The sequence below is a fragment of the Dama dama genome, chromosome 4 (genome assembly GCF_033118175.1).
Source record: "Dama dama isolate Ldn47 chromosome 4, ASM3311817v1, whole genome shotgun sequence".
Lineage (NCBI taxonomy): Eukaryota > Metazoa > Chordata > Mammalia > Artiodactyla > Cervidae > Dama > Dama dama.
In genome coordinates, this window is record NC_083684.1 from 57,368,877 (window position 1) to 57,396,828 (window position 27,952).

The following is a 27,952-nucleotide window of genomic DNA, read 5'->3' on the forward strand; positions in this document are numbered from 1 at the left end:
TTTCTATTTTTTTATTCGCTCCTCCAAGAAATACCACAGGGAAAGCCAACCTTGATTCTCCGGGATTCATGGTTCCTCACCTCAATGGAAACAAATTTATCATTATCCAGACAACTAGGAACATCAGCTAAGCTGAGGAGGCTTTTGGACCTCCTCTGCTTCTGCCAGTAGCAACACCAAGATTCATCTTGTTTCCGCTGATTTCTGCTTTCAAGGGCCTGCCAACATGCAGGTGACCCGTAGACTCACCCTGAGGGCAGCCAGTGCTCCCTGCAAAATGGAGTCTTCGTCTTTTCTATTTAGATGCTCCCAGAGACAGATGCCTTGCTACCAACTTGCTGCCCCCGGAGCCTAAAATTCGACCCTTTGAAAACTCATGATTTAAAAGGCAACCGTTCCAAAAGAGAGTTGTGACACCAAGGGTGCCGACACACAGCTGTGTGAATGAGATCAGCACAGTGGGCGCTGACACATGGAAACAAAGCCGGTCTTGCTTTCTGAGATTTGATCCAGGCAGGAGACCCCTTGGCAGGAGGGTAGACGGAATTTGAAACAGGGAAGCGCAAGGTGGAGAAGTCAGACAGGGTCAAGTCAGAGATGGTGTCAGAGAGGAGGGCACCCTGAGCAAAGGCAAAGAGTGAGACTGAAGTTTGAGCTCCCCGTGTTCCGGGCTTCCAGGAGGGGTTGCAAGGCTATTATTGTGCAAGAGAGAGAATGTGGGTAGAGGCGTGCCTACGTGGGATGCTCACGATAACTCCGCATGTAGATGCCATTTGCTGAGCCACTTGTAAAAGGCCACCCCGATTGTCAAGGGGCTGTCTGGCCCGAGGGCAATGAAGATGGAATTCCTATTCTCCAAGACGGACGAAACGGTCTCCAGTTCTCTCACACAGACCCCAAATCCCTGCTCCACATGGAGACCTTCCACCAGCCATGAACGAAGAGGCAAGGACCTCAGCCCTCTGGGGAGCCAGGAGTTCTGAGACTCCAGAGAACCAGCCTTTCCCCAGTGAAGATTCAAAGCCTATTTTGGATGCAGGCCTATCCCCCAACCCCGGAAACCTATAGCTTATACCCATTGTGGCTCAAAAACCGAAGGATTCCAGCTCCCTGGGGAACCCAGACTCCCCTCCTTCATGTCCAATCCCCAATGGGAAGGAGACTGCCTTCATCAGCAATCAGGGCATCCACCTCCTCCTCCGCAAGGGAACTAGACACCTATTACATCTACGCTTGAGAGACCAAGATAGGCCCCTTCGATGAGTCCAAACCCTCAACTCACTTGAGGAGTTCCATAGTCTGATAGTTCCCAGAGATATCAGGAATCCCATCCCCCAAAGTCTGTTTCCCTTCACGACCCAGGAATCCTGGTGACCAGACGTCACCTACTCCAACCCCTAGTCAGAGCCCTGATTCCCTTCAAGCACGCAAAATTCTGACTAGCCGACCCCTCGCCCCTTGATCTCTCAGGCCCAGACATCCCATGCTAGAGTCTGGACCCTGCGCCCTCTCTAGCCCTGCCTCGGCATCCGCGCGCATCTCCTCCAGCGCCTGCAGCAGGACGCCCTGCGCCGCGCCCCTGGATGCTGTGGGATGCTGGGCACGACTCTATCTCCAGCTGCTTCTCATCAGGCTCCGCCAGCAGGGGGAGGGAAAGAGAGAGAGAGAGAGCGACCGCAAGGCTGTTGGAGGGAGGCGGGCTCTTGCAGGGCACTGGAGCAGCACCTCAGGTGTGCTTTGCGGCCACTTTGGCAGCGGGGGTCGGGGCGGGGTCGCCCAGGTGAGTACAGTTTGTAGCGCCCCAGTACCTGCAGGACTAGCCTCACCACACGTTCTCAGGGTAAGACCAGAACCAGCCGGGGATCACCCCCTCCTCAGGATCTGAATTTCAGCCCAAAGCGTTCACCTCCAAGCTTCAAAACACCCACATTTGAATGAACCCAACCTCTTCCTTTTGTTCCTCCAACCCTAAGGGTGCTGGCTGCTCCTGGCACTCGCTTCTGTGTTCTACCTGCGTCTTCTGTCCTCTTTAGTTCAACGTGGTGGTTTAGTCCCGAAGTCGTGCTGGACTCTGGGATCCCATGGGATGTAACCCGCCAGGCTCCTCAGTCCATGGAAGTCTCCCCGAAAGAATACTGGACTGGGCTGCCCTTTCTTTCTCCAGGAGATCTTCCCACACCAGGAATCCAACTTGTGTCCCCTGCAATGAAGGCAGATTCTATACTGACTGAGCCACCTCCTTACTAATTCCTGATACTAATTCTCTGGTAAACTAACTGGTGTGATTTCAGCCTCCTGGTGGGACCCAGACTGATACAATGGGTAGCACTGATGTTGGTGTCTGCCTTGTCACTGATTCCAGGTGGCACAGAGCTTGATTTTCAAAGGGCTGTAGGTGGTGGGAATACTTTGGCCATCAGATGTGAAGAGCTGACTCACTGGGAAAGCCCCTGATGCTGGGAAAGGCTGAGGGCAGGAGGAGAAGGGGGTAATAGAGGATGAGATGTTTGGAAGGCATCACCGACTCAATAGACATGAATCGGAGCACACTCTGGGATATAGTGAAGAAGAGGGAAGCCTGGCGTGCTGCAGTCCATGGGGTCTCAGAGAGTTGGACAGGACTTAGCGACAGAAAGACAATGTGGTGGGAGCAGAGGGAAAGGGAAAGAAAGCATGGGCCCCAGCTCAGGAAGAGAGGCCTCTCAGGAGACGGCCCTGAGCTCCAGGAGTGCAGAGCTGAGCTCTCCTCCTGAGGGTAAATGAAGGGAGATGGGCCTGGTGGGGAAGTCAGTGGGAGGCCTGAGCTCTGGGGGGACAGGAGGGATAACAGGGAAACTTCTCTCGGCAGACTCCTAGCCAATACTGGCTTCCCTCAGGGCTCTGATGGTAAAGAATCTGCCTGCAATGCAAGAGACCTGGATTCCATCCCTAGGTCGGGAAGACCCCCTGGAGAAGGGAATGGCAAGCCACTCTAGTATTCTCATCTACGATCTCTACTGTCAACGATTTGGAGCAAAATTCCTAAGTAGTTATCAGTGTGGAAAAACCCAAGTTGAAAACTCTAAGTGGTCCCATGTATGTAGTATCACCTGGTGAGAGGGCAAATCCTCTTTGGAGGAATGTACTTCATACCAGCCCCTCAAAGAATCTCCACCAATATATTACCCAGGAGTGGAATTCACACACACACACACACACACACACACACACAGCATTAAGCATCAGGAAATACGCTTCCATGATTAAGGGTCGGTAGAAACCACAAACTGCAGACTCAGACACACAAAGATTGCATATATTGATAAGTGAAAACTGGAAAGAGTGACAGACTGTAATTTCCTGGGCTCCAAAATCGCTGCAGATGGTGACTGCAGCCGTGAAATTGAAAGACGCTTGCTCCTTGGAAGAAAAGCTATGAGAAACCTACACATCGTATTTAAAAGCAGAGACATCACTTGGCTGACAAAGGTCTATATAGTGAAAGCTATGCTTTTTCCAGCAGTCATGTACAGACGTGAGCTTTGGACCATAAAGAAGGCTGAGCACCAAACAGTTGATGCTTTCAAACTGTGGTGCTAGGGAAGACTCTTGAGAGTCCCTTGGACAGCAAGGAGATCAATCCAGTCAATCCTGAAATAAATCAAGCCGAATATTCATTGGAAGGACTGATGCTGAAGCTCCAGTACTATGGCCACCAGATGTGAAGAGCTGACTGATTGGAAAAGACCCTGATGTCAGGAGGGCTTCCTTGGTGGCTCAAATGATAAAGAGTCCACCTGCAATGGGGGAAACCTGGGTTCGATCCCTGGGGTGGGAAGATCCCCTGGAGATGGGAATGGCTGCCCACTCCAGTATTCTGGCCTGGACAATTCCACAGTCAGTGGGGTTGCCAAGAGTCAGAGACAACTGAGCACCTTTCACTTTAACTGATGCTGGGAAAGACTGAAGGCAAAAGGAGAACAGGGCCGCAGAGGGTGAGAGGTTTAGATGGCATCGTGGACTCACTGACTCAAGGGACAGGAGTGTGAGCAAACTCCCGGAGACTGTGAAGGACAGGGAAGCCTGGCGTGCTGCGGTCCATGGGGTCGCAAAGAGTCAGACACGAGTAAGGTCCTGAACAACAGCAAATTGATGTTATGGAACACACAACATGAAAGTAAGTGGGTAAGAATCTCCCCACAAGTGTCGGGCTCTCAATTTCCATATCATGTGCCTCATGGCAACTGAGCCCGAGCACCACGACTACTGACAGCCGGCTCCAAAAGCCTCTGCTCCGCAGTCAGCAAAGCCCCTGTGATGAGAAGCCCGCACACCGTAACCAGAGTGAACGCCGCTCGCTGACACTAGAGAACGCGCACGCGCAGGAGTGAGGACCTGGTGCAGGCAAAGCTGATAATTAAACTGTGGTAATAATAATTTATAAAACCTCAAGGGAATGGAAGACTACTGACATAACGGTTTCCAGACTCTGCAAACATAAAGGCCTGAGCCAACCATTCCACTTTTCTAGGTAGATAAGAGATGAATAATAAAGATCCACATACCAGATTAGATACAGTGTTAGCCAAAATGCATTGACTCTTCTTGTAATTAAAAGGTGGAATTTTGACCTGAATCTGCTTGCCAAGATTTTTTTTTTTTTTTTTTGCCCCAAAGACGGTTGATTTTATGTAAAATTTTAAACAAGGACGCCATTAGACTGGGTGACTCTAAAGCCTTAGGTAGCTTCAGTAAACCAATAAAAATTTAAGCAAGAGTTGATGAAGTCAAATCTAAGAAAATGAAATCAACTAATTGTGAACAGCCAAGTCCCTCGATTTTCCCAAGGAAGAAAATCCTTTAAGCTCCGGGGAGGTGGGGCGGTTGGGACACTGGGACTGAGGTACATATGCTCCTGACACCGTGTATGGCAGAGATGCTGCCGAGAGCCTCCTGCAGAGACAGGGCGCTGACTCAGCGCTGTGCTGACCTCAACGGGAAGGAAACCCCAGAGTGCGGGGTGTGTGTACGGACGGCTGGTTCACGTTCCTGCCCAGCGGAAACTAACACAGTATTGTAAAGGAACTAACCCCAATAAAACTGATTAATTTAAAACGTTCAAGCTCAAGCCAATTAAATAATTGCTCTGCTTCCATGCTTTCTCTCCAAAAACCTCTGTCCTAGGTTTTTGTCCCACCAAGCACCTCTAATCATTGCTCAGTTTTGGCTGTCTGATTTGAATTCTCTGCTTAAATGAACTCTTCAAACTATAACGTGCCTCAGTTTATCTTTTTACAACTAATAGGACCTTTATTTTATTATTATTATCATTCTTTTTGGTCACACTGCACAGCTTGTGGGATTTGAGTTCCTCAACCAGGGACTGATTGAGTCTGGGCTCCTGGCAATGAGAGAGTGGCGTCCTAACCACTGCACCGCCAGGGAACTCCCTAGGACCTTGAGAATAAGAATGTGCATTCAAGGACAACCTCATTGGTTAGAACGTATTTTGTAAGGTGGAAAAAGCGCTTGATAAAATTCAACGCAGGTCAGTTAAAAGACTAGTGGGAAAAAAAAAATAAATAAAAGGCTAGTGGGACTTCCTGGCGGTCCAGTGGCTAGGACTCTGCACTTCCAATGTAGGGGGCCCGGGTCTGATCCCTGGTCGGTGAACTAGATCCTGCTGCATGTGCAGCTGCAACTAAGAGCTGGCCCAGAGAAATACATCAATAAAGACTGGCAATATCAAGTATCAGCGAAGATGTGAAGCTCACATACTGCTGAAGGAAATGTAAAATGGAACAACCACTTTGGAATCCAGTCCATTTTGAATAGGTAAAACACACATCTGCCTGCATGTTAAGTCACTTCAGTCATGTCCGTCTCTTTGTGACCCTATGGACTGTAGCCCGCCAGGCTCCTCTGTCCATGGGGCTCTCTAGGCAAGAATAATGGAGTGGGTTGCCATGCCCTCCTCCAGGGCATCTTCCCAACCCAGGGATCGAAGCCACCTCTCCTGTGTCTCCTGCATTGCAGGCAGATTCTTTACCACTGAGCCAACAGGCAAGTCCTGGATCTAACTGAAGGGCCTGCAATTTCACTCTTTTAGACAGTTATCCCAAAGAGAGCTCTCTACAGAGGTTTGTACACGAAGGTTCACAGCAGCTGTGTTCATAATAGTCAAACAGTGGTGGGACGTTCCTGGGCAGTCTAGTGTTGAGGGCTTTTCACTTTCACTGCTGGGATCTGGGTTCAATCCCTGCTTGGAGAACTAAGATCCTGAGCGCTGGGAGGTGCAGACAAAAAAAAAGCCACCAAAAAGTGGCAACAGTCCAGAGGCCTGCCAACAAAAGAATGGATGAACAAGTTGAGATCTACGCTTGCAGTCAAAGTTCTCAGCAGTAAGGTGGAACAGACCGCTGACATACATACGATATGTTAGACCCCGTGTTCCTGGCTCCACCAGTCTCTGCTGGACGGGCTTCTAACCTGACACCACAAGCCCTCCTTGATGGCACTATGACAAACTGCCTATCTGTCACCTCTGCCTGCAATCACATAGGACCCTGTGGACGGTCCCTGAGGGTAGGGGCCTGGTTTGGTTTGTTCACTACTGGTTCCTGAGCTTGAGCCCAGCTCTGCTGCACACTAGCTATAGCACCTTGTCGGCTCAGCTTTTGGAGCCTCAGTTTCCTCATCTGTAACTGGGGATGATCACCCTATGTAGGATTTATGCACATAAACACCACGGCCACAGGGCACAGCCCATAGTGGGCACCCTGTCACTGCCAGTCGGGATGTCGCTGTTCAATGACTGTGTTGAAAGAAGAGAAGAGCTGGACTCCCCTGATGGCGTAGTAGATTAGAATCTACCTGTCAGGGCAGGGGACAGGGGTTCAATCCCTGGTCTGGGAAGATTCTGCATGCTACAGAGAAACTCAGCCTATGAGCCAAAACTATTGAGCTTGTTCTCTAGAGCCTTGAGGTGGAAATACTGCATGCACATGCAATACCTACTGACGACCATGTCCCATGCTCTGCAACAAGAGAAGCCCACGCACTGGAACTAGAGAGGAGCCCCCACTCCCTACAACTAGAGAAAGCCGATGTAAAAGCAATGAAGCCCCAGCACAGCCAAAAATAAGTAAAGAGATGACTGTAGGAAGGCTTCTCCCAAAGCTTCTGCATTGTTTGACATAAAGGCACAGAAGGCCACATCGGGGTGGAAGGAAGTTATAGGGGCTGAAGCACTCTGGGGCTCTTTTCTTAAATTTATTTATTTGGCTGCCTTGGGTCTCAGTTGCAACACTCGGGATCTTTGTTGCAGAATCTTTCATTTGGGTGACTGGGCTGAGTTCAACCCGGGCATGGGGGATCTTAGTTCCCTGACCAGGGATCAAATCCGTGTCCCCTGCATTGCAAGAAGGATTCTTAACCACTGGACCACCTGGAAAGTTTCTGGGGCTGTTTTATTTCACTCACAGAATGACAAGTGACTATGACCCCCAAAGGTTCCTAGTCCGCCACCCCACACAGCCAGGAACATCTGATGACCCGATCCGCAACGTCACCCCCCAGCCGGGCGGTGGCCTGGAGACACAGCCGGCACACTGCTACAGACATGAGCGTCCCTACAGCGGAGGGAGGAGCCTGGGCTTGTGCGGAGGCCAGCCTGAGCTCAAATCTAGCCCTGGCACTGCCAAGTTGTGCAGCCCTGGGTGACATAAAACCTCTCTGAGCCGCAGTTTCCTCATGAGTGAAGGGGGTTTCCCCACTTCTGAAAGGAGTTGACGGGACACAGAATGCTAACCATCGCAATGCACAGCCACTGTGGCGGCATCTATGTGTAAACGGTGTGGCAGACCTATAATACCAGTGAAAGTGAAGTCACTCAGTCGTGTCTGACTCTTTGCAACCCCATGGACTGTAACCTACCAGCCTTCTCCGTCCATGGGATTTTCCAGGCAAGAGTACTGCAGTGGGTTGCCATGTAGGACCAATCAACACCTCTGGGAGCCAGGAACTATTTTCATCTCCATTTCACAGGCGAGCCATTGAGACAGAAAGCTGCTTTATAACTTCCCAGAGGTCATGAGGCTGCGCTAAAGCCAGTGTCAGCTGGGCTGTGTTCCTTCTAGATGTTCTGGGGGAGAATCATTTCCTCATCTTGTCTCCAGCTTCTAGAGTCCCTGCACTCCTCCGCACTGGCCCCTTCCTCCGTACTGGCCCCTTCCTCCATCTCCAGAGCCAGCAGTGGCATTGCTCCAGCCTCTGTTTCCATCCCCACAGCTCCTCTGACTGGTTCTCCAGTCGCCCTCCTCCCCTCATAAGGACCCCTGTGATGACACTGCCTCCCCCCAAATCATCCAGGCCCATCTCACCACCTTGAGATCCTTACAGGGACTTCCCTGGTGGTCCAGTGGCTAAGACTCCGCCATCCCAATGGAGGCAGTCTGAGTTCGATCCCTGGTTGGGGAACTAGATCTCACAGTCTGCAGCTAAGAGTCTGCAGGCAACAACAAAAGATCCCGCATGCCACAACTAAGACTCAGTGTGGCCAAGTAAATAAGTAAAAATAAATAAGTATTTTTTAAAAACCCTCAATAGTCCCTTTCTCCATGTAAAGGACACATGTACAGGTTCTGGGGATGTGGACAACTTGTGTGTGTGTGTGTATGTGGTGGCGGCTCAGTTGTGTCCAACTGTTTGCAACCCCATGGACTGTAGTTCACCAGCCTCCTCTGTCCATGGGATTTCTGAGGCAAGACTACTGGATGGGTTTCCATTTCCTCCTCCAGGGGAGCTTCCTGAACCAGAGACGAATCTACCGTCTCCTGTACTGGTAAGTGGATTCGTTACCATTGACCCACCAGGGAAGCCTGTGACACCTTTGCTGCTGCTGCTAAGTCACTTCAGTTGTGTCCGACTCTGTGCGACCCCATAGACGGCAGCCCACCAGGCTCCCCCGTCCCTGGGATTCTCCAGGCAAGAACACTGGAGTGGGGTGCCATTTCCTTCTCCAATGCATGAAAGTGAAAAGTGAAAGTGAATTCGCTCAGTCGTGTCTGACTCTTAGCGACCCCATGGACTGCAGCCTACCAGGCTCCTCCATCCATGGGATTTTCCAGGCAAGAGTACTGGAGTGGGGTGCCATTGCCTTCTCCGTGTGACACCTTTAGGGGTCCATTATTCTGTCTACCATGCTTAGTAAGTTCTTCCTCAGCATTGGGAGGAAGGCTCAGTAACTCTCCTGGCTTTACAGATGGGGAAACTAAGGCCAAGACAGGAAAATCAATGGCTTGCACACACAGTTCATGACTGGCAGAGAAGTTCTGAAGAACTGTCTGAGTACAAGCCAACACTGCTTTCTAATTCCACAAGTTCAATCCTTTGGTAAAATCTCAACATCTTGAAACTTTCCCGGTGGTACAGTTCTTAGGACTCCGAGCTTCCACTGCAGGGGCCCAAGTTGAATCCCTGGATAGGGCACTAAGACCCCACTGCTACGTGGCATGGACTAAAAAAATGAGACTCAACACCTCTGCCTCTCCCACATTATAAAGCACGGAGCCCTTCATCCGGTAGGATGTATACATTTATATTTTAATGACTGTTTCTTATTTCTCATATGGGCTCCCTTGTCTTCCTTTTTGATAAATAGAAAATTTCTGATTAAAAACATTGAAACAGCCCAAATGTCCATATGAATGGATACATATTGTTTGATATTTTCTATAATGGAACAGTGAAAGTGTTAGCTGCTCAGGCCTGTCCAACTCTTTGTGACCCCCACGGACTGTAGTCCGCCAGGCTCCTCTGTCCATGGAATTCTCCCAACAACAATGCTGGAGTGGGTTGCCATCCCATTCTCCAGGGGATCTTCCAGACCTAGGGACAGAACCCAGGTCTCCCCCACTGCAGGCAGATCCTTTCCCATCTGAGCCAATGGAACAGTATTTAGCTGTAAAAAGGAATGAAAGACTGATTCAAGTTTCAATGTGGAGGAACCCTGATGCTAAGTGAAAGCAGCCAGACACAAAAGGCAGCATATTGTATGATCTTATTTATATGAAATGTCCAGGACAGACAAATTCGTAGAGACAAAAAAGTACATCAGTGGTACACATACACACTAGTATATAAAGTAGACAATCAAAAGGAACTACTGTATAGCACAGGGAACTTGTTAGGGTCCACAAGGGGCTCAGAGCGTATTAGTTAAAAATGTCCCACTGTTATGACCTGACAAACAAGGGATGAAGTCACAGTGGCCACACTGCCCACGTGGCATCCTGTCTGTTCCTTAAGGCGATATCCTGTTTTTCCCTGCCGGTGCCAGTTTCTCAAGACTACCTGACCACCTGACCATGAGACTGCTCCGCCTACAGGATCAGGAGACTCCGGTTGCAGATTAAAGATAAACTAAAACACCTCCCCCCTTCGGGCAAGATTTCCCAACAACAGGGTGTGAGAAGTGCTGGCCGTAAAGGGAGACACTGATTTCTCTCAAAGCCAGTCACTTTCTCTCTTCTTATAATAAATCTTTCTCTTCCTGAATGCCCAGCTCACTCTCTTTTTTCTCTGTACTCGCCTTACAAACTATACTCAATATTTTGTAATAACCTATTTGGGAAGAGAATCTGAAAAAGAATACATATAAACACAAAGGTATAACTAAATGAATCACTGCCGTACACTTTTACTCGCCTTACAAACTATACTCAATATTTTGTAATAACCTATTTGGGAAGAGAATCTGAAAAAGAATACATATAAACACAAAGGTATAACTAAATGAATCACTGCCGTACACTTGAACACAACATTGTTGAATCAACTCTACTGCAACATAAAATAAAAATTAAAGGGACTTCCCTGGTGGTCCAGCAGTTAAAACTCTGAGCTTCCACTGAGGTGGGCACAGGTTCGATCCCTGGTCAGGCAACTAAGATCCTACATGCCTTGCAGCGCAGTCAAAAAATTAAAATAATACAAAAAGGTTCCACATCCATGACAGGCAATGATATGAATCATTTGAAAGAATAAGGTAGACCCTGATGCCATAACAATAGACCTCTAAGATAAGGTTACTTGGAAAAAAGCAAGGGAGAGGACCATGGACATACAACATACTTTTTTTTTTTTTTTTAGTTCTACCACTTTATTGCTACCAACCCATCTCCCTCCACCCTCGTGCACACATGCTCAGTCATGTAATCCCATGGACTTCAGCCTGCCAGACTCCTCTGTCCATGGACTTTTCCAGGCAAGAATACTGGAGTGGGTTGCCATTTCCTTCTCCAACAACATACTTTTAAAAGTGGGGTAGGGGTGAATATATATGCTTCCATGTGGACACAGTGACTTGAGGAACCACCTGAGAAGCTGCTCACAGCGATTGCCGCTGTGAAGACCTGGGGAGCAGGAAAGGGAGGGGAAGGGCAGGAGGGGATTGAAGCAGGTGGCTGACGAGGAGGACATCCTTTTCAGTGTACACCCTCCCTTTTGTGCCTTTCGGAGTTAAGCACCATATGCACATAACACCCATTTGAAAAGTAAAGCTAATAAAACTACAGTACTCATCTCCGACAATGGAATCCCAGGCAGAAATGAGAATGAACCTCTAGAGCCACACCCAGCAAGGAAGATGAAACTAACAGAATGAAACTAACACACAAAGCTGGCAAAGAACAGACCAGTCAGGGGCAAAAGTACTATATGCCCACTAGATACTATGTGACTCTATTTACGTACAGGCAAAGTTAATCAGAGCTGTTAAAAATCAGGGTCATGGTTCCCCTTGTGGGGGGCAGTGACAGGAAGGAGCTCAAGGGGATGCGGGTGGGGAGGTGGGTTCTGTTCCTTGGTCTGGTGCAGAGGACAGGGGCTGCGCTTGTGTCGGTTCCCTGGACTGTGTCCCCGCTGTACACATGTGTCCTGTCAGAAGCAGGCAGGGAATTTAAAACACCACGATGGGAAAAAGGGTGAAGAGAAAACACTGAAATACAGAAATGGAACATGTTCACTTGCTACTGAACAATTCCTCTAAGAATGTCCCTCCAGCAGAAGACTGGAGCCAAGCTTTTGGCGCAGGGGTGGTTAGCCAAGAGGCTGGAACTGCCAGCCTGGGAGCAGGTGATGGGTTGGTGAAAGACTCTTTTGGTCACTGCAAACCAAAAACCTATGTGGGGCTTTCACGAGCTGAAACCCAGATGGTAATACACAGGTGCTGCGAGATATTATTTGAGGGAAAAAATACAGAGTAGAAGGAAAACCTACACATCAGTCTATGTGTCCTGAATTTACTGCTTATCTCTTGCTTGAAAAGAACCAAGACCAGATTCAATGAGTTTGAAGTCACCCTGTGTACTGCTGCTGCTAAGTCGCTTCAGTCCTCTGGCTCCCTCACTCCCCACATTCTGTCTCCTCTTGCTCCCACTGCAGCTACGGTGCACAATTAAATGGGATGTTCCTGATCATAAAAGAGCCCAGCAGGATCATCCAGCAATACACACATGAATCCCCACCCCCCCTTTTTTTTTTTTTTTAGTTCTACCACTTTATTGCTACCAACCCATCTCCCTCCATCCTCATGCACGCATGCTCAGTCATGTAACCCCATGGACTGCAGCCCGCCAGGCTCCTCTGTCCATGGACTTTTCCAGGCAAGAATACTGGAGTGGGTTGCCATTTCCTTCTCCAGAATTCCCACCCTTTACACAAACGCCTGCGTAGTGAAGCGCACTATTGCAAACATGATGTCTCCGGATTTTCATGATAACCCTGGGCTCAGATCACATCATTCCCAATGGACAGATGATAAAACAGGTTCTGCGAGATGAATCCATTCGCCTGAGGTCACAGAGTGAGTAAGAGGGAGAGATGGGGACTTGAGCCAGGTATGAGAGATTAACTTGTCAGCCACCTGGATCTCTCTCAGTTTAAAATACTGGCTCTCGGCAAATTGTATAGCCTCTCTGGGTCTAGTTTCTTCATCATATAAGGGGATAATAAATAGAACTGAGGTCACGGGATTTTTATGAGAACTCAATGAATTAACCCATATGAGGTGTTTAGAATGGTGACTGGCAGGTTTTTTGTTGGTTGCAGTTTCCCACCTGGGCACTGAACCTGGGTCCTCGGAGAGTAGGGTCCTAACCACTGGACCACCAGGGCATTCCCAGAGAGTTGTAATGCTGAATAAGTTATCTCTCATTATTCTTACTGTACCATGTTAGGGAATGATGAGATATTTAAACACCTAAGGTCATTCAGTAAATCTTGTGGGTTTGTGTATTATTGCTGGTAGGAGAGTTCTCAGCTTCTCTCTAATTCTCAAAATGGTCTATGAACCAAAACGTTTTCAGAACTACTGGGTAAGACAGACAATAATATATTTAGCCCAATTCCGTAAGCCTCGCACCCAGCATCCCTCCCCAAACACCCAAACATTCAGAAGGGAGGAACATGGCCAAAATTGAGAAAGCCAGGACATCTTTGGTAGTCCAGTGGTTCAGAATCCATGTTGCCAATAGGGGGCTTGGGGTGGAGTGGGGGGCGGTGGGCACGGGAGGGAAGAGGGGCCCAGGATCACTCCCTGGACAAGGAACAAAGGTCCCAACATGTCATGTGGTGTGACAAAAAATTTTAAATGACTTAAAAAAAAAACACCAAAAAACAGAGACTTTCCAGGTGGTCCAGTGGTTAAGACTCCATGCTCCCAATGAAAGGGGCCCCAGGATCCAATCCCTGGCTAGAGAACTGGGTCCCACCTGACACAATTTAAGACCCAACACAGCCAAATATAAATAAATATAAAAAGGAAAGAAAGTCAACATATGAACACAATGAAGCAAGAAAATGGTGGCTAGAGCACCCACACTGGGGTCAGGTCTTAGCACCGCAATGTGGGGGGGCCGAAAACAGCTCCAACATCATCCGACTCCCTGGAGAGCCAGATCACACAGGGGAAACACCCAGGCAGCACCTGGGAACATGCTAGCTGGCTTCTCCCACAGGTTTCTTATGCCTGATGGGAACAGCCTCTTGGGAATTCTGTCACCATCCTGGGTCAAACTCTCCTTTTCCCTTGGCTCCCTCCAACCTCACCAAGCATGTACCAAAGCACTGAGCAGTCCACAATGGTCACTAAGGCTGACCACTGCACTTTGGCCCTTCAGAGGCCTCAGTTTCCCCATCTTTAAAATGAGGTTGATTGGCTTAGATGATATGAGACACCTTCCAGTCCTAAGCCTTCAGACTTCAGAAAGCAGGATGTGTGCCAATGATTTACTCTGTTCCAACTGAGGATACTAAGGCCCTGAAAGGAGCAGCAACCTACACATGCCACACACCGATCCATCCCTGGCCTAGCCTTGCATCACCTTTCTTCTCTGCCAAGGGCACAGGGACCACACTGCTCACTGAGTATGCTGAGGCCCAAAAGGAAAACTGCCTCCGCTCACTTCCAGTTAACTCCAGAGCAGAGTCTGGACCCTGGACCTTCAGACTTCTATTAAGGAATGGGGGCAGGGAGACTGCTCTGGGCAGGTCCAGTGATTAAGACTCGGAGCTTCCACTGCTTGGGGTACGGGTGCCGTACCTGGTCAGAGAACTAACCATGCCACATAGCAGAGAGGCCAAAAAAAAAAAAAGACGGGGTGGTGGTGTGCAGAATCACCAAGGGCACCATAGAGATGGTCTTCTCGCCTGCCCTGGCTGCCCGCCATTTACAGTAAGTGTCTGCCTTCAGGTTTTCTACACAGTAGGTCTGGAGAAAAGAGTGGGAAAGGGAATGTTAGGGTTCAGAGATGAGAGCTAGGTCCCCAGCTCTCAGATTAATCTGAGAGTGCTCTCAAGCCCTCTGATATTCCCCAGGTTTAAGTTTCCCTATTAATCCCCACACACTCCGGGGTTAGAGGAAGAATGGATACTTGTATGTGTATACAATAGCTAGGTTCCTTCACTATTCATCAGAAACTATCACAGCATTGTTAATTGGCTGCACCCAAATACAAAATGTTTTTAGTGTTAAAATAATAATTGGAGAAAAAAATGGCAACCCATTCTAGTATTCTTGCCTGGAAAATCCCATGAATGGAGGAACCTGGTGGGCCCCAATCCTTGGGGTCACAGAGAGTTGGACATGACTGAGTGACTAACACACAGCTCACCCTCACCATCATTATTGTACTTTTGAAAAGTGTAAAGGGGATGCATAAAAAATGGGTTTACAGAGCATAAACAATACATTGGGAACACTAAAGCTCTTTCCATATGTGGAGTTTCTCTACCTTACGAACAAATTCTTTAAAGCTGCACTGTTCAATATGGTAACCTCTAAGCACATGCTGGCTACTGGACACTTGATTTCGTCACCAATTAACTGGAACTGAATTTTTAATTTTCTTTCATTTTAATTAAGCTAAATAATTTAATTTTTTCTCATTAAAAAATAATAATAATAATAAATCCCCCCACACTCTGCCTGGAGTCCCCTACAACATTTTCCTCTGGAAATTCACCTCTGATCCTTCCCAGGAAGCGCTCCCTCCCTCCTTTTCTCTCTGGAAAAATCTATTCCACAGCTCTCCAGAATACTCTTATGGCCTCCCAGAAATTCTCCCATGACCCTCCTTAGAATTCCACAAAGTCCCCTTCGTGAAAGGAAAACCAAAATGAAGTCCGCATTGCTAAAAGTATTCTCTAAGATCAACTGGCCAGGGTAGGGGGTGGGGGGCACTGAGGAATTCTGACATTGCAAGTAAGATCGTTTGGGATCTGATTAGATCAGATCACAACGGGATCTGATCGTTTGACCACTTACTGTATTCACACAGGCATCCAGAATATGTGCCAGAAACTCAAGATGCTGATCACACCCTTACACTACAGAAACTCATGACAGCTTCTTTAAAGCTAAATATTCCTTTACATGTATCACAGCCAATTAGAATACTCTCCACACGACTTTAACAACCTGCTGACCTATGTCCTCACAAGCCCCTAACTGGCTCTGCTAACACTCAAAAGAGTTTACCGGAATCTGTGTCTCCCGAACTGCAATTCTTAAGAACCACAATCAAGCTCTTTCTTCTTGGCACCTCGGATACGGATTATTTTACTTTTGACACTCCAAAAGTTCTCATAGAGCCCCCTCACGAGTTCCTTTATTCTTCCAACACCCCACGCCAGTCACTCAAGGAGTCCTGGCTACTGCAGGACACCACATAGCTGAGGCAGATCTCCGGCATGTCAACGTCGTGTTGGCTTCGCCTGACCAAGAAGACGCAGGAAAGCGTCAGTTTAGGGGGCTCAGCTGGGGCGCCCCACGAGGACTTCAATGCGCAAGCGCACGAAGCTTGGGCCTTTCAAACCGCGGTGCTCCGAAGGTTAGGTCACCACTGCGCATGCCTAGTGCGTCTGTCCGCAGAGCTGCCAGAGGAGCCGAGTTCCCTAGCAACGAGCTTTTCCCGCCTCGCTCTGGCCAAATCGCTCTCTAGCCCCTCCTCCCGGTCACTTTCACACCAGGCTTTCCTAGCAACCGGCTTGGCCGGCAGGATTGGTCCCCAACAGAAATTCACCATCCACAGCGCCCCAACTGAAGCCTGGAAAGCAAGAGGCCAGCAAACTTGAGTGGATTTTTTCAGGAAGCCGGGAGCCTACCGCAACAGGATCCCCTCCACCGATGGCTGGCTACGCTCATAATGCCCACCACACACGCTGACACACACACACAAACATACGAAAAAAACTCTGACCTCTGAAGATCATGCCTGAGGTAGACCGAGTGTGTAAAGGACCTCAATAAAACACAAAAGTATGTGCCCGAACCAGACAGTCACCCACCCTTGACTGCTTTCAACCATGTCTCACTTTTCCAATGAGACTTCTGGGTATCTGTCTCCTACCATGCCCATCCCGGTCTGATGACAAGCACCCCTCTGTTCAGTCTCCAAAAGACCCAGGTGCGTCCTGGAGTGGAGGCGAAGGTGTAGACAGAGGAAACACAGAAAAGGGAGTATTAGCCAAGCATGCCCCGCAGAACAAGCCTGGACTTGCTGGGCACTCCTATAGGGGCAGGGCCTCAACTACACTGGGCACCTCCTTGGGAAGGCAGAGAAGGGAGACGGTACCTGAGTCCTAGCAGCTGCTCTACCTACAGGGAAAAAAATGACTTGATTCTGATCTTGGGCTTTAGATCAGAAAAAAAGGGGACACAGTGGGTGAGACCTGACAGAGACAGGGTTGGAAGCCCAGACTCCTGGGGTCCCCGTGGAGGAGGGGGCTGGGCACAAGATGCCCTTGTTCCTTTTGAATTCTGGTTCTGCCTCCCCTACTCAGAACTGTAGAGACCAACCCCTAGGTCTTCAAACACAATTTCTTAGCCTAGGGGTAGGGTGGGTCCAGACCCACCCCTTCTCAGCTTCCTATAAGAAGAGCTGGAGACCGACCTGGAACTGCAGGGTCACACATCATTCCATCATGAAGCCTTCCATGAAACCTGAGACCTTCCTGCTGGCCTCTGCACTGCTCTGCACCCTCCTGGGTTTGGGTAAGTGACTAGGGCTCTGCACTCCTGGGACCCTCGATGTAAGGACTATTATAGAGCACTGTGCCAGATCCTCGAGGAAGAAGGGAAAGAGGAGGTGTCTCAGGAATTTAGATTCTTGGAGAAGGGCAGGGGGTAAAGGAGGAGACAAACCCTGAGTCCTCAAGGGAGGAAGAGCTGGAAAATGTGTGGTTTTGAATCTTTGAGACAGGAGGGGTTTGGATGGGCTCTGCTCCTCTCCTCTTCGACAGTGTCTCAAAATAAGACACCTTTATTCTAGAATACCAGATGAGAGTATGATTAGAAAAAAGAAAAGTGAGGCAAGGGGGAGAAATTTCCTTGCCTCCAGAATTCTAAGCAGTTCAGCTTCCCAGTGTCCTCCTCCCTTAGATGCATTTCAGGCAACTCCATTTTCCGCAGGACCCAGTTGCCTTGTGTCTGCGTCCCCAGTTTCCTCCTCTCTCAGGACTAAGGAGCCAGGCCCTTGTCCTCTTAGTCATTGATCAGTTTTTATCTGGGATGCAGATCTCAGCCTCAGGTACCCCTGCCTGAATTTCCACTGTCTACAAGACTTAAGTGTGGTACCCACGAGGAAGTGGGTTCTGCTTCTGAGAACCAGCTGGACCTAAAGGTTCACAAAATTCCATGAAGGACTTCCCCAGTGGTCCAGTGGTTGAGAATCTGCCTGCCAACGCAGGTGACATGGATTCGATCCCTGGTCCAGGAAGATTCCCCATGCCCTGGGAGCAACTAAGATGTTTTACCACAACTGCTGAGCCCATACTCTAGAGCCTGTGCCCTGCAGGAGAAGCCACCACCAATGAGAAGCCAAAGCTCAGCAACTAGACACTAGACTATAACCGCTACAATTAGAGAAAAACCCACAGGAAGCAAGAAGACCCAGCAAATCAAAAATAGAAAAAAAATTAAAAGATGAGAAAAAATTTTTAAGTCCATGGTAATCTTCAGCAGGACCCCTCACTGTCCCCAAGCTTGCTCAGGGGGTCTCGTGTCCAAAGTCCCCAGCCTTCTAATTAGGTAAATTTGCTCCCTGGTCAGAACTGCTTCTGCCCCCAACCCGAAAGCAGCTTTGCTCACAGCACCATGGCATACCTGCCAAGCTTCAGACAGATCCCTGTTCAGCAGCCAATGTCCCGCCCATGAGTAGCCAGGGAGACACCTGTCCCTCTTCCTTCGCTGCCCCCGCAGCCCCATTCCCCTCTGGACTAGGACACTGTGACCCACAGACTATACCCAGCTTTCGCTCTCTATACTCAGGGTGCTCACTAAGCTGTGAGGTGTGTGTCAGTGACGGTCCCAACTGCAATGGAAAACTGCAGACTTGTGCCCCGGACAAGGACTCCTGCATTGTTGTCGTGACTGAGAGCAATAGAAGTAAGAGGGCAGGGGGTGGCATCAGATGCTGGGGAGATGGGGGGTGCTTCAGGGTGACAGATACTGCCATGTACTGCAAGGAACCTTTGAGTGATGATATGTCAGGAAAGAGGGAAAGGCAATCTCGAGGTGGGTGGTAGACAGAGAATCCAATGGAATGACAGAAATCATTATTGCCAAGGATTTCTGAAGATGAGACTCCAAAGAGAGGATAGGGAGGGGCAGATACAGACTTTCTTACAAAAGAAGGAATTAGGAAAGGACACGGGGGGAAGAGAGAAATCCAGAGAGGGGGGAAATCTAATATCCAAAAGATGGAGGGGTGGGTGTAGAGAAGAGGCTAGGGTGAGGTGCAAGGAATGTGATCAAGTTGACTCTCTGGGGGCATGAGGGATCTCCCAGGGATGCAGGCTGCAAAAGACCTTTCCTGACAGGAGAAAAAGGGAGATACTGGGGCTGGTTGAGTTGGGTGTATGCTCAGTCGTGTCTGACTCTTGGCGACCCCATGAAGTATAGCCCGCCAGGCTCCTCTGTCCATGGCATTTTCCAGGCAAGAGTACTGGAGTGGCTTACAATTTCCTCCTCCTGGGCATCTTCCCACCCCGGGATGGACCCACGTCTTTTGCATCTCCTGCATTGGCAGGGGGGTTCTTTACCACCGACCACCTGGGAAGCCCCAATATTGGCATACAGAGAGAGTATATAAGGATAGATGATCCCTGACTCAGTCCATGAGGTCCCAAAGAGTCAGACACGACTGAGCACACTTGCACCCACACGTGTCGGGTGAAGAGTGGAAACTCTAGGGCTGGAAGAGACCACCCTGTGGTGGGGAGGGGGAAGTCCAGTGAGAACAGAAGAGACCACTTGAGGCAAAACCTGAGAGTAGCCAAGGAGGGCAGGAAGAGACCATAGGTAGGAGGTCTGGGAAGTGACCCTGGGAAACCTGGAAGAGACCACTTTAGAGGCAGAAGGAAATAGGTGTTACAGCGGGCGGGGATGGCAGCCGCATCCCAGCATTTGGTGGAAGGAATTCCAGGTGTCAGGGGAGGGCTGAAGACTGGAAGAGACCATTCACACAGGCATGGGGGTAGTCACAGGTGGTCTGGAAAAGACCACTCCAGGTGCAACCCATGCAGGATGGCAGTGGGGTGGCCCTGGGGTGGAAGGGGCCACTCTGGAGAGTCCAGCACAGCCTGGGGGCAGGAGGAGGATGGGTGCATACCTGATAAACCATTCAGACAATGCCCCAGGCAGAAAGGGGCTTGAATGTGGGGAGCTGGAAGAGACCTCTCTAGACAGCAGTGGGCTGGAGCTACTATAAAGTGGGGGAGGCAACCCAGGGCAAGGGTCCAGACCAGGGGCCACTGAGCCCTCTGCCCATGGCCATCTGCAGAGGGCTCCTTGGTGGTGACCAGCTACAAGGGGTGTGCAAAATCCAGCGAGTGTGACTCAGGATCCTTCGCCATCACCATGAACACTGAGAACTACATGGGGTCCAGGAGGCACTGCTGCCAGGACGATGGGTGCAACCAGGACCCGCTGCCCGGTAAGCCCCGGCTGAGCCCCACAGCTGGAGTCCCTCCCTGCCCACCTTCCCCCTGCCAGAGCCAGCTGTGAGCACCTGCTCCTGACCTTCGCTGTAACCAGGGATGAGCGTCCTTCTGGCGCTGAGCCTTGGTTTCTTCTTCTGTAAACTGCAGTGTCCAGAGACTTCCCTGCTGATCCACTGACTAAGTCTCCATGCGCCCTAAGCAGGGGTTTGATCCCTGGTCAGGGAACTGGATTCCTCATGCCGCAGTTAAGATACAATGCAGTCAAATACTGTTTTCTGAAAATGCGGTGTGCGTTAGCAACTGGTGTCCCGAGTGGTTCTGATGTTGGGAAAGGGACTAACGTCTCCGATTACCTTCCCCTCCACCCTCCTCTTCAGCGATCGTGAGAAACCACACAGAGAATGGCCTTCGGTGTCCTTCCTGCATCGCTGCCTTTACGGAAACATGCACTTCGACTCAGGAAGCGGTCTGCGTTGGTGAAGAAACCCACTGTGTCGCCGTGTTTGGCCTCGCACAGCCTGGTAAGGGGCACCTGGAATTCAGGAGGAGGGCTCAGGGATTCCAGACAGTCCCAGAACTGCAGCCTCATTCTTCCAGATTCTAAGGGAGAGAGTGGCTCCAAAGATCTGGGGGAGAAGGTGCCTGGGGCACGTGACCCTGGACTAGGAGGAGGGAGGCATTGGAGATCCTGACTGTAGTCTATAATCCCCTCCCACAGGTATCAAATTTGCTGCCCGGGGCTGTGGTACAGAGACCGCCTGCCACATCAAGCCTGGGACCCTGGTGCCCTCAGGCTCTCGTTTGTTGACCATCAAGAAGACCAGCTGTCGTCCAAGCTCCCAGGCTTCTGGCAAGGCTGAGTGAGGAACTGAGGCCCATGTGGTGTGTGGTCTCCATTCATTCTCAGACAGGTTCCCAGGTGTCTACAAATTAAACCAGTTAAAACAACAAGCTTAAGTCCTCGAGATGTGATGCATTTCTGGGAGATGGGATGGAAAAAGCTGGGATCTCAACCCTGGGGAACCCCCTCTTTGGAAGGAAAAGAGAGAAGATGCTACCTTTTTTTAAGGGGTTACTTCCTGCCTGGTCCCCATGCTAAGTGTTTTCCATGTGGTACCTCATTTCATAATCACAACTCTGTGAGGTTGAAAGTATTGCCCCCATTTTACAGAGGAACAAACTGAGGCACAGATTGTGGTGTAACTTGCACTTTTAAGGGGGCTTCCCTGGTGGCTCAGATGGGAAAGAATCTGCCTGCCAATGCAGGAGATGGGGGTTCAATCCCTGGGCTCGGGAAGAGCCCCTGGAAGAGGTCATAGCAACCCACTGTAGTATTTTTGCCTGGAGAATACCATGGACAGAGGAACCTGGTGGGCTACAGTCCATGGGGTCACAAAGAATCAAACCGAACTGAGTGATTGAGCAAACGCACTGTTAAGACAGTGGTGGCTCCAGAGACAATGTGTCTGGCCAAATATTTACATTTGTAATAGCTGCCACTTACTGAGTAGCCATTTCTTACCAAGCAGGTCTCCGCCACAAAGGAATCTGACCTTTTGACTACTTACTGTATTCACACAGGCATCCAGACTACGTGCCAGAAACTCAAGATGCCTATCAGACCCTTACCCTCCAGTAACTCATGACAGCTTCTTTAAAGTCAAATATTTATTTGTGTCAAATATGACATGTATCACAGTCAATTATAATTCTCTCCACACAATTTTAACAACCTGCTGACCGCAGTACTCATAAGCCCCTGACTCCCTCTGCCAACACTATTAAGTTTTACGGGAATCTGTGTCTCCCAAATTCCAATTCCTAAGAACCCCAATAAACTTTTTTTTTCTTGGTAGCCCAGATACGGATTATTTTTCAACACCTTTAATATCCCAAAAGTTCTCACAGAGCCCCCTCACAATATCTTTCACTTCTTCCAACTTCCTCCACGCCAGTCTCTCACCAAGTCCTGGCTCCTGCCGGACACCACATGGCAGAGGCCGATCTCCGGCATGTCAACGTCGTGTGGGCTTCGCCTGACTAAGACGCAGGAAGGTCTGAGTTTAGGGTGCTCACAGCGGGTGCGCCCAGGGAGGTCTTCACTGCGCAAGCGCACGCACGAGGCTCCGGCCTTTTGAACCTCTGCGCACAAGGGGCCACGTCACCACTGCGCATGCCTAGTGCGTCTCAGAGGAGAGCAGCGAGAGGCGCTGAGTTCCCTGGCAACGAGCTTTTCCTGCCTCCCTCTGGCCAAACAGCTCTCTACCCCTTCCTCCTGATAACTTTCACACCAGGGTATCCTAGCAACCCATGCGGCCTTCAAGATTGGTCCCCGGTAGCCAAATCTGAGCATCAGACGACCACCCGGTGTACCTGATGCATGATCTCTGTAGTTCTGAGAAGCAAAATAATTTAAAATAAGGGGTGTGTGTGTGTGTGTGTTTGGGTGTGTGTGTGTAAAGGTGACTGGATAATTAAGGGGCTTATTGGTGGGTAAGTGAGGGTTGTGGTTGTACATGTATGAAAGGCTGATCAGTTCTGAGCAATGATGAAAAGTTTTTACTGCAGAACTTTATATAACTATGAAGGTTTCTACACTTGATCTGAGCTCAAAAAAAAAAAAAAAGATTGGTCCCCGGAAGAAATTCGCCAATCTCAGCGCCCCAACTGAAGCCTTGAAAGCAAGAGGACAGCAAACTCGAGTGGATTTTTGCAAGGAGCCAGGGGCCTACTGCAACAAGATCCCCTCAACCTATGGCTGGCTACCCACCCACAGCCACCTCCCCTACCCCGCCACACACGAAAAATTACACCCCAAAAAATATACATACACACACACACAAAAATATATATATATACACACGTTAAAAAATACATACACAGACACAAAATCTCTGATCTCTCAAGATCATGTGCCTGAGGTAAAGGATCTCAATAAAACACAAAGTATGTTTCCAAACCAGACACACACCCAACCTTGAGTGCTTCCAACTGTGCCTCAGCTTTCCAATGAGGTTTCTGGGAATCTGGTACCATGCCCATCCTGGCCCAATGACAAGCACCCCTCTGTTCAGTCTCCGAGAGACCCAGAAGTGCATCTTGGGGTGGGGTCGGAGCTGGAGACAGACCAAACACAGAAAACGGGGTATTGAGCCAAGCATGCCCTAGCAGAACAAGCCTGGACTTGCTGGGTGCTTCCCGGTAGGGCCCCAACCGCACTGGGCACCTCCTTGGGAAGAGAGACAAGGGAGAGGGAATCTGAATCCTAGCACTGCAGGAAACAAAATGACCTGATTCTGATCTTGGGCTTCAGGTGAGAAAAAAAAAAGGGGGGGGGGGGCGGGGGGATGAAGGTGGTGAAACCAGATAGAGGGTTGGAAGCCCAGATTCCTGGGGTCCCCATGGAGAAGGGGGCTGAGCACAAGATGCCCATGTTCCTTTTGGATCTTGTTCCACCTCCCCCACTCAGAGCTACAGAGACCTACCTTCAGATCTTACATCATCTTTCTTAGCCTAGGGGCAAGGTAGATCCAGATCCGCCCCTTCTCACCTTCCTATAACATGAACTCCGGACCTGGGACTGCATCTTCACTCATCCAACTATCATGACGCCTTCCACAAAACCTGAGACTTTCCTGCTAACCTCCATGCTGCTCTGCACCCTCCTGGGTCTGGGTAAGTGACTAGGAGTCTGGACTCCTGGAATCCTGAAACGAAGACTATAGGAGAGCATTTAGCCAGGTACTTGAAGGTGAGGGGGAAAGAGGAGGTGTCCTGGGAATTCAGATTCATGGTAAAGGCAGAGGGTAAAAGAGAGAAAGCCTGGGTCCCCAAGGGAGGAAGAGTTCAAAACATGTGGGTTTCAATCTCTGAGAAAGGAGGGGTTTGGATGGCCTCTGCTCCCTTCCCCTCCAACAGTGTCTCAAAATAAAACACCTGAATTCTAGGAATTCAGACAAGAGTATGATTAGAAAAAAGTAAAGTGAGGTAAGGGGGAGAGATTTCTTTTCTCCCAGGACTCTAAGGAGTTCAGGTCCCCGGTGTCTTCTTTCCTTAGATGCAATTCAGGCAACTCCACTTTCCCCAGGACCCAGTTCCCCTGTGTCTGGGCCCCAGTTGCCTCCTCTCTCAGGACCAAGGAGCCAGGCCCTTGTCCTCATAGTCCTTGATCTTCCTTCTTGAGCTGGGTTGCGGATCCCAGCCTTAGGTACCCCTGCCTGAGCGACTATACTGTCTACCAGCGTTAAGTGTGGTACCCACAAGGAAGAGGGTCCCGCCTCTGAGAATCAGCTGGACCTGAAGGTTCACAGAAGCCCATGAAGGACCTCCCCCGTGGTCCAGTGGTTGAGAATCTGCCTGCCAACGCAGGTGACATGGGTTCGATCCCTGGTCCAGGAAGATTCCACATGCCCTGGGGCAACTAAGCCCAACTACTGAGCCCGTGCTCTAGAGCCTGTGCTCTGCAACAGGTGGAGCCACCACGAGTGAGAAGCCCAGGCACCGCAGCGAGAGAGTAGCCCCCGCTCACTGCAACCGGAGAACACCCACAGGAAGCAAGGACAACCCAGAACAGCCTAAAACAGAAAAAAGAAAATTAAAGGATAAATTTTAAAAAATGCATGGAAACCTTCGGCAGGACTCCTTACTATCCTCCAGCTTTCTCAGAGGGCCCTAGTGTCCAAATTCCCCAACCCTGTAATTAGGTAAACTTGCTCCTTGATGGAGTTGCTGTCCACCCCTAGAAGCAGCCTTGCTGGCGGCACCATAGCGTATCTGATGGAGCTTCAGATAGTTTCCTGTTCAGTGGCCAATGTCCCACTCGTGAATAACCAGGGAGACACCTTTCCCTCTTCCTTCAGATACCCCTTCCCCATCCCCTTCTGGACTCGGAATTCATGGCCTGGAGACTACACCATTTAGACTAGAGCCTCTCTCTCTATACCTCAGGGTACCCACTGAGCTGTGAGGTGTGTATCAGGAATGGAGCCATATGCACTGGAGTAATGAAGACTTGCGCCCAGGACGAGGACTCCTGCATCTCCGTCATGACTGAGACTAACAATAGTAAGAGGGTAGGGAATAGCGTCAGATCCTGGGGAGGTGGGGGGTGCCTTCAGGGTAGCAGATACTACCACGCGCTGGGAGGAACCTTTGAGTGAAGAGGGAAAGGAGGAAAGAGAATCCAGTGGAATGACAGAAACCACTGTTGCCAAGGATTTCTGAAAATGAGACTCCAAAGACATGATGGGGGAGGGGCAGATATAGAGAATTTCTTAGGCGAGAAGGGATTAGGAAAGGACACAGGGGAAGAGTGAAATCCATGGTGGGGGCGGGGGGGGCGGGAATCTAACATGCAAAAGGTGTAGGGGTGGGTGTAGAGAAGACTGGGGTGAGTTGCAAAGAATGTGATTAGGTTGACTCTGTGATCAGGTGTAGCCTGTCCATGGGATTTTCCAGGTAAGAATACTGAAGTGGCTTGCCATTTCCTCCTCCGGGGGATCTTTCCAACCCAGGGACCGAACCAGTATTTTGTGTCTCTTACATTGGCAGTGGGGGTTTTTACCACTGCACCACCTGAGAAGTCCCAGTATTGAAACAGAGAGAGAGAGAGAGAGATAAGGACAGATAATCCAAGGACTCAGTCCATGAGTTTGCAAAGAGACAGACAGGACTGAGCACCCACCCACCCAAGCACTTGGGGTACAGAGCAGAAACCCTAGGCCTGGAGGAGACCACCCTATCTATGGTGGGGAAGGGGAAGGCCAGGGAGACTGGAAGAGACCACTTCAGGCAAGACCTGAGAGTAGCCAAGGAGGGCAGCAAGAGATCATAGGTAGGAAGTCTGAGGAGTGACCCTGGGAAATCTTAGACAAAGAAGGAGATGGGTGTTACAGGGTGGTGGCTGAGGGCTGCATCCTAGGATTTGGTGGATGGAATTCCAGGGGTCAGGGGAGGGCTGAAGGTTGGAAGAGACCATTTCACACAGGTCTGGGGGTAGTCATAGGTGGCCTAGAAAAGACCTCTCCAGGTGTGACCTTTAGAGAATGGCAGTGAGGTGGCCATGGAGCTGAAGGGACTACTCAGGAGAGACAAACACAGCCAGGGGCGGAGGAAGGAAGGGTTGGGTACAATACTCAACCCTCCAGGCCTTGTCCCAGGCAGTTAAGGGTGTATGACTTTGGGGAGATGGAAGAGGCCTCTCTAGACAGCAGTGGGCTGGGGAAGCTGTAAGGTGATGGAAATACCCCGGGACCAGGGTCCAGACCAGGGCTCCTGAGTCCTCTGTCCACCCTCATGATGCAGAGGGCTCTGTGGACGTGACCAGCTACAAAGGGTGCTCGAAATCCAGTGAGTGTGACCCGGCATTCCTCTCCATCACCGTGGCTCCGGAGAACTACATGGGGTCCAACACGCGCTGCTGCCAGACCAATGGCTGCAACCACAAACCCCTGCCGGGTAAGTCCCAGCTGAGCCCCACAGCTGGAGTCCCTCCCTGCCCACCCCTCCCCCTGCCAGAGCCAGCTGTGAGCACCTGTCACTGACCTGCACTTTAACCTGAGACAAGCGTCTTCCTTGTGCTGAGCCTTGGTTTCTTCTCCTGTAAACTGCAGTGTCCAGGGACTTCCCCGATGGTCCAGTGACTAAGATTCCATGCGCCCTATGCAGGGGTTTCATCCCTGGTCAGGGAACTTGATTCCACAGGGTGCAACTAAGATCCAGGCAAATAAATATTATTTTCTAAAAATGCAGTGTAGGTTAGCGACTGGTGTCCTGAGTGGTTGTGATGTTGGGAAAGGGACTAATGTCCCCGTGCACCTTACCCTCCACCCTCCTTCCCAGCGTTCAGGAGAAATCTGACAGAGAATGGCCTTCGGTGTCCTTCCTGCTTCAGCGTCTCCACGGAAACATGCACCCCGACTCAGGAAGTGCCCTGTATTGGCGAGGAAACCCGCTGTGTCACCTTGACTGGCCTTGCACAGCCTGGTGAGGGGAACCTGGATTTCAGAAGGAGGGCACAGGGTTCCCAGAAGGTCCCAGAACTGGAGCCTCATTCTTCCAGATTCTAAGGGAGAGAGTGGCTCCAAAGAACTGGGGGAAGGTGGCTGGGGCATTACCCCTGGATTGGGAGTGGGGAGGCATTGGGGATCCTGATTCTAGTCTGAAATCCCCTCCCACAGGCATCAAATTTGCTGCCCAGGGCTGTGGCACAGAGGCCGCCTGCCACAGCAAGCCTGGGACGCTGGTGCCCTCAGGCTCTCATTTGTTGACCATCAAGAAGACCAGCTGTCGTCCAAGCCCCCAGGATTCTGGCAAGGCTGAGTGAAGAACTGAGGCCCATGTGGTGTTTGGTCTCCATTCGTTCTCAGCTACGGCTTCCCATGTGTCTATAAATTAAACAAGTTAACAGAACAGTCCTGAGTCTTTGTGATGTGATGCATTTCAGGGAGATGGGATGCAAAAAGCAGGGGTC

The 27,952-nt window shown here is 50.1% G+C and overlaps 2 protein-coding genes, 1 long non-coding RNA gene, 1 other non-coding gene and 1 pseudogene across 4 annotated transcripts in view; 4 read left to right on the top strand and 1 right to left on the bottom strand.

Annotated features, from left to right (window-relative positions):
• Positions 1-20,776, bottom strand: part of LOC133054475 (uncharacterized) — a 31,005-nt gene extending 10,229 nt beyond the window's left edge. Inside the window, exon 1 of the long non-coding RNA XR_009692457.1 lies at positions 20,561-20,776. This is a non-coding gene — a long non-coding RNA (uncharacterized LOC133054475). The remainder of the gene's footprint in view (positions 1-20,560) is intronic.
• Positions 17,306-21,399, top strand: LOC133054472 (phospholipase A2 inhibitor and Ly6/PLAUR domain-containing protein-like). Its single transcript, XM_061139481.1, has 5 exons — positions 17,306-17,533; positions 18,809-18,925; positions 20,322-20,474; positions 20,859-21,002; positions 21,200-21,399. The coding sequence occupies exons 1-5, from the start codon at positions 17,464-17,466 to the stop codon at positions 21,343-21,345; spliced, it is 630 nt and encodes a 209-aa protein (XP_060995464.1). The 5' UTR covers positions 17,306-17,463; the 3' UTR covers positions 21,346-21,399.
• A 1,409-nt stretch (positions 21,400-22,808) lies between these two features.
• Positions 22,809-22,882, top strand: LOC133055342 (small nucleolar RNA U2-19; annotated as a pseudogene).
• Positions 22,883-23,021: 139 nt separating this feature from the next.
• Positions 23,022-23,093, top strand: LOC133055337 (small nucleolar RNA U2-30). Its single transcript, XR_009692626.1, has one exon. It is a non-coding gene; the product is annotated as a small nucleolar RNA U2-30 (small nucleolar RNA).
• Positions 23,094-24,053: 960 nt separating this feature from the next.
• LOC133054473 (phospholipase A2 inhibitor and Ly6/PLAUR domain-containing protein-like) lies at positions 24,054-27,826 on the top strand. Its single transcript, XM_061139482.1, has 5 exons — positions 24,054-24,156; positions 25,429-25,545; positions 26,785-26,937; positions 27,322-27,465; positions 27,660-27,826. The coding sequence occupies exons 1-5, from the start codon at positions 24,087-24,089 to the stop codon at positions 27,803-27,805; spliced, it is 630 nt and encodes a 209-aa protein (XP_060995465.1). The 5' UTR covers positions 24,054-24,086; the 3' UTR covers positions 27,806-27,826.
• Positions 27,827-27,952: the final 126 nt, after the last annotated feature.

What these genes read in the sequence shown, in the direction of transcription:
- LOC133054472 (XM_061139481.1), top strand. Translation starts at nt 17,464, where the DNA reads ATGAAGCCTTCCATGAAACCTGAGACCTTCCTGCTGGCCTCTGCACTG. An exon ending in CGTGACTGAGAGCAATAGAA is followed by an intron (nt 18,926 to 20,321) that starts GTAAGAGGGCAG and finishes GGCCATCTGCAG; the next exon opens with AGGGCTCCTTGGTGGTGACC. An exon ending in GTTTGGCCTCGCACAGCCTG is followed by an intron (nt 21,003 to 21,199) that starts GTAAGGGGCACC and finishes CCCCTCCCACAG; the next exon opens with GTATCAAATTTGCTGCCCGG.
- LOC133054473 (XM_061139482.1), top strand. Translation starts at nt 24,087, where the DNA reads ATGACGCCTTCCACAAAACCTGAGACTTTCCTGCTAACCTCCATGCTG. An exon ending in CTGCACCCTCCTGGGTCTGG is followed by an intron (nt 24,157 to 25,428) that starts GTAAGTGACTAG and finishes TCTATACCTCAG; the next exon opens with GGTACCCACTGAGCTGTGAG. An exon ending in GACTGGCCTTGCACAGCCTG is followed by an intron (nt 27,466 to 27,659) that starts GTGAGGGGAACC and finishes CCCCTCCCACAG; the next exon opens with GCATCAAATTTGCTGCCCAG.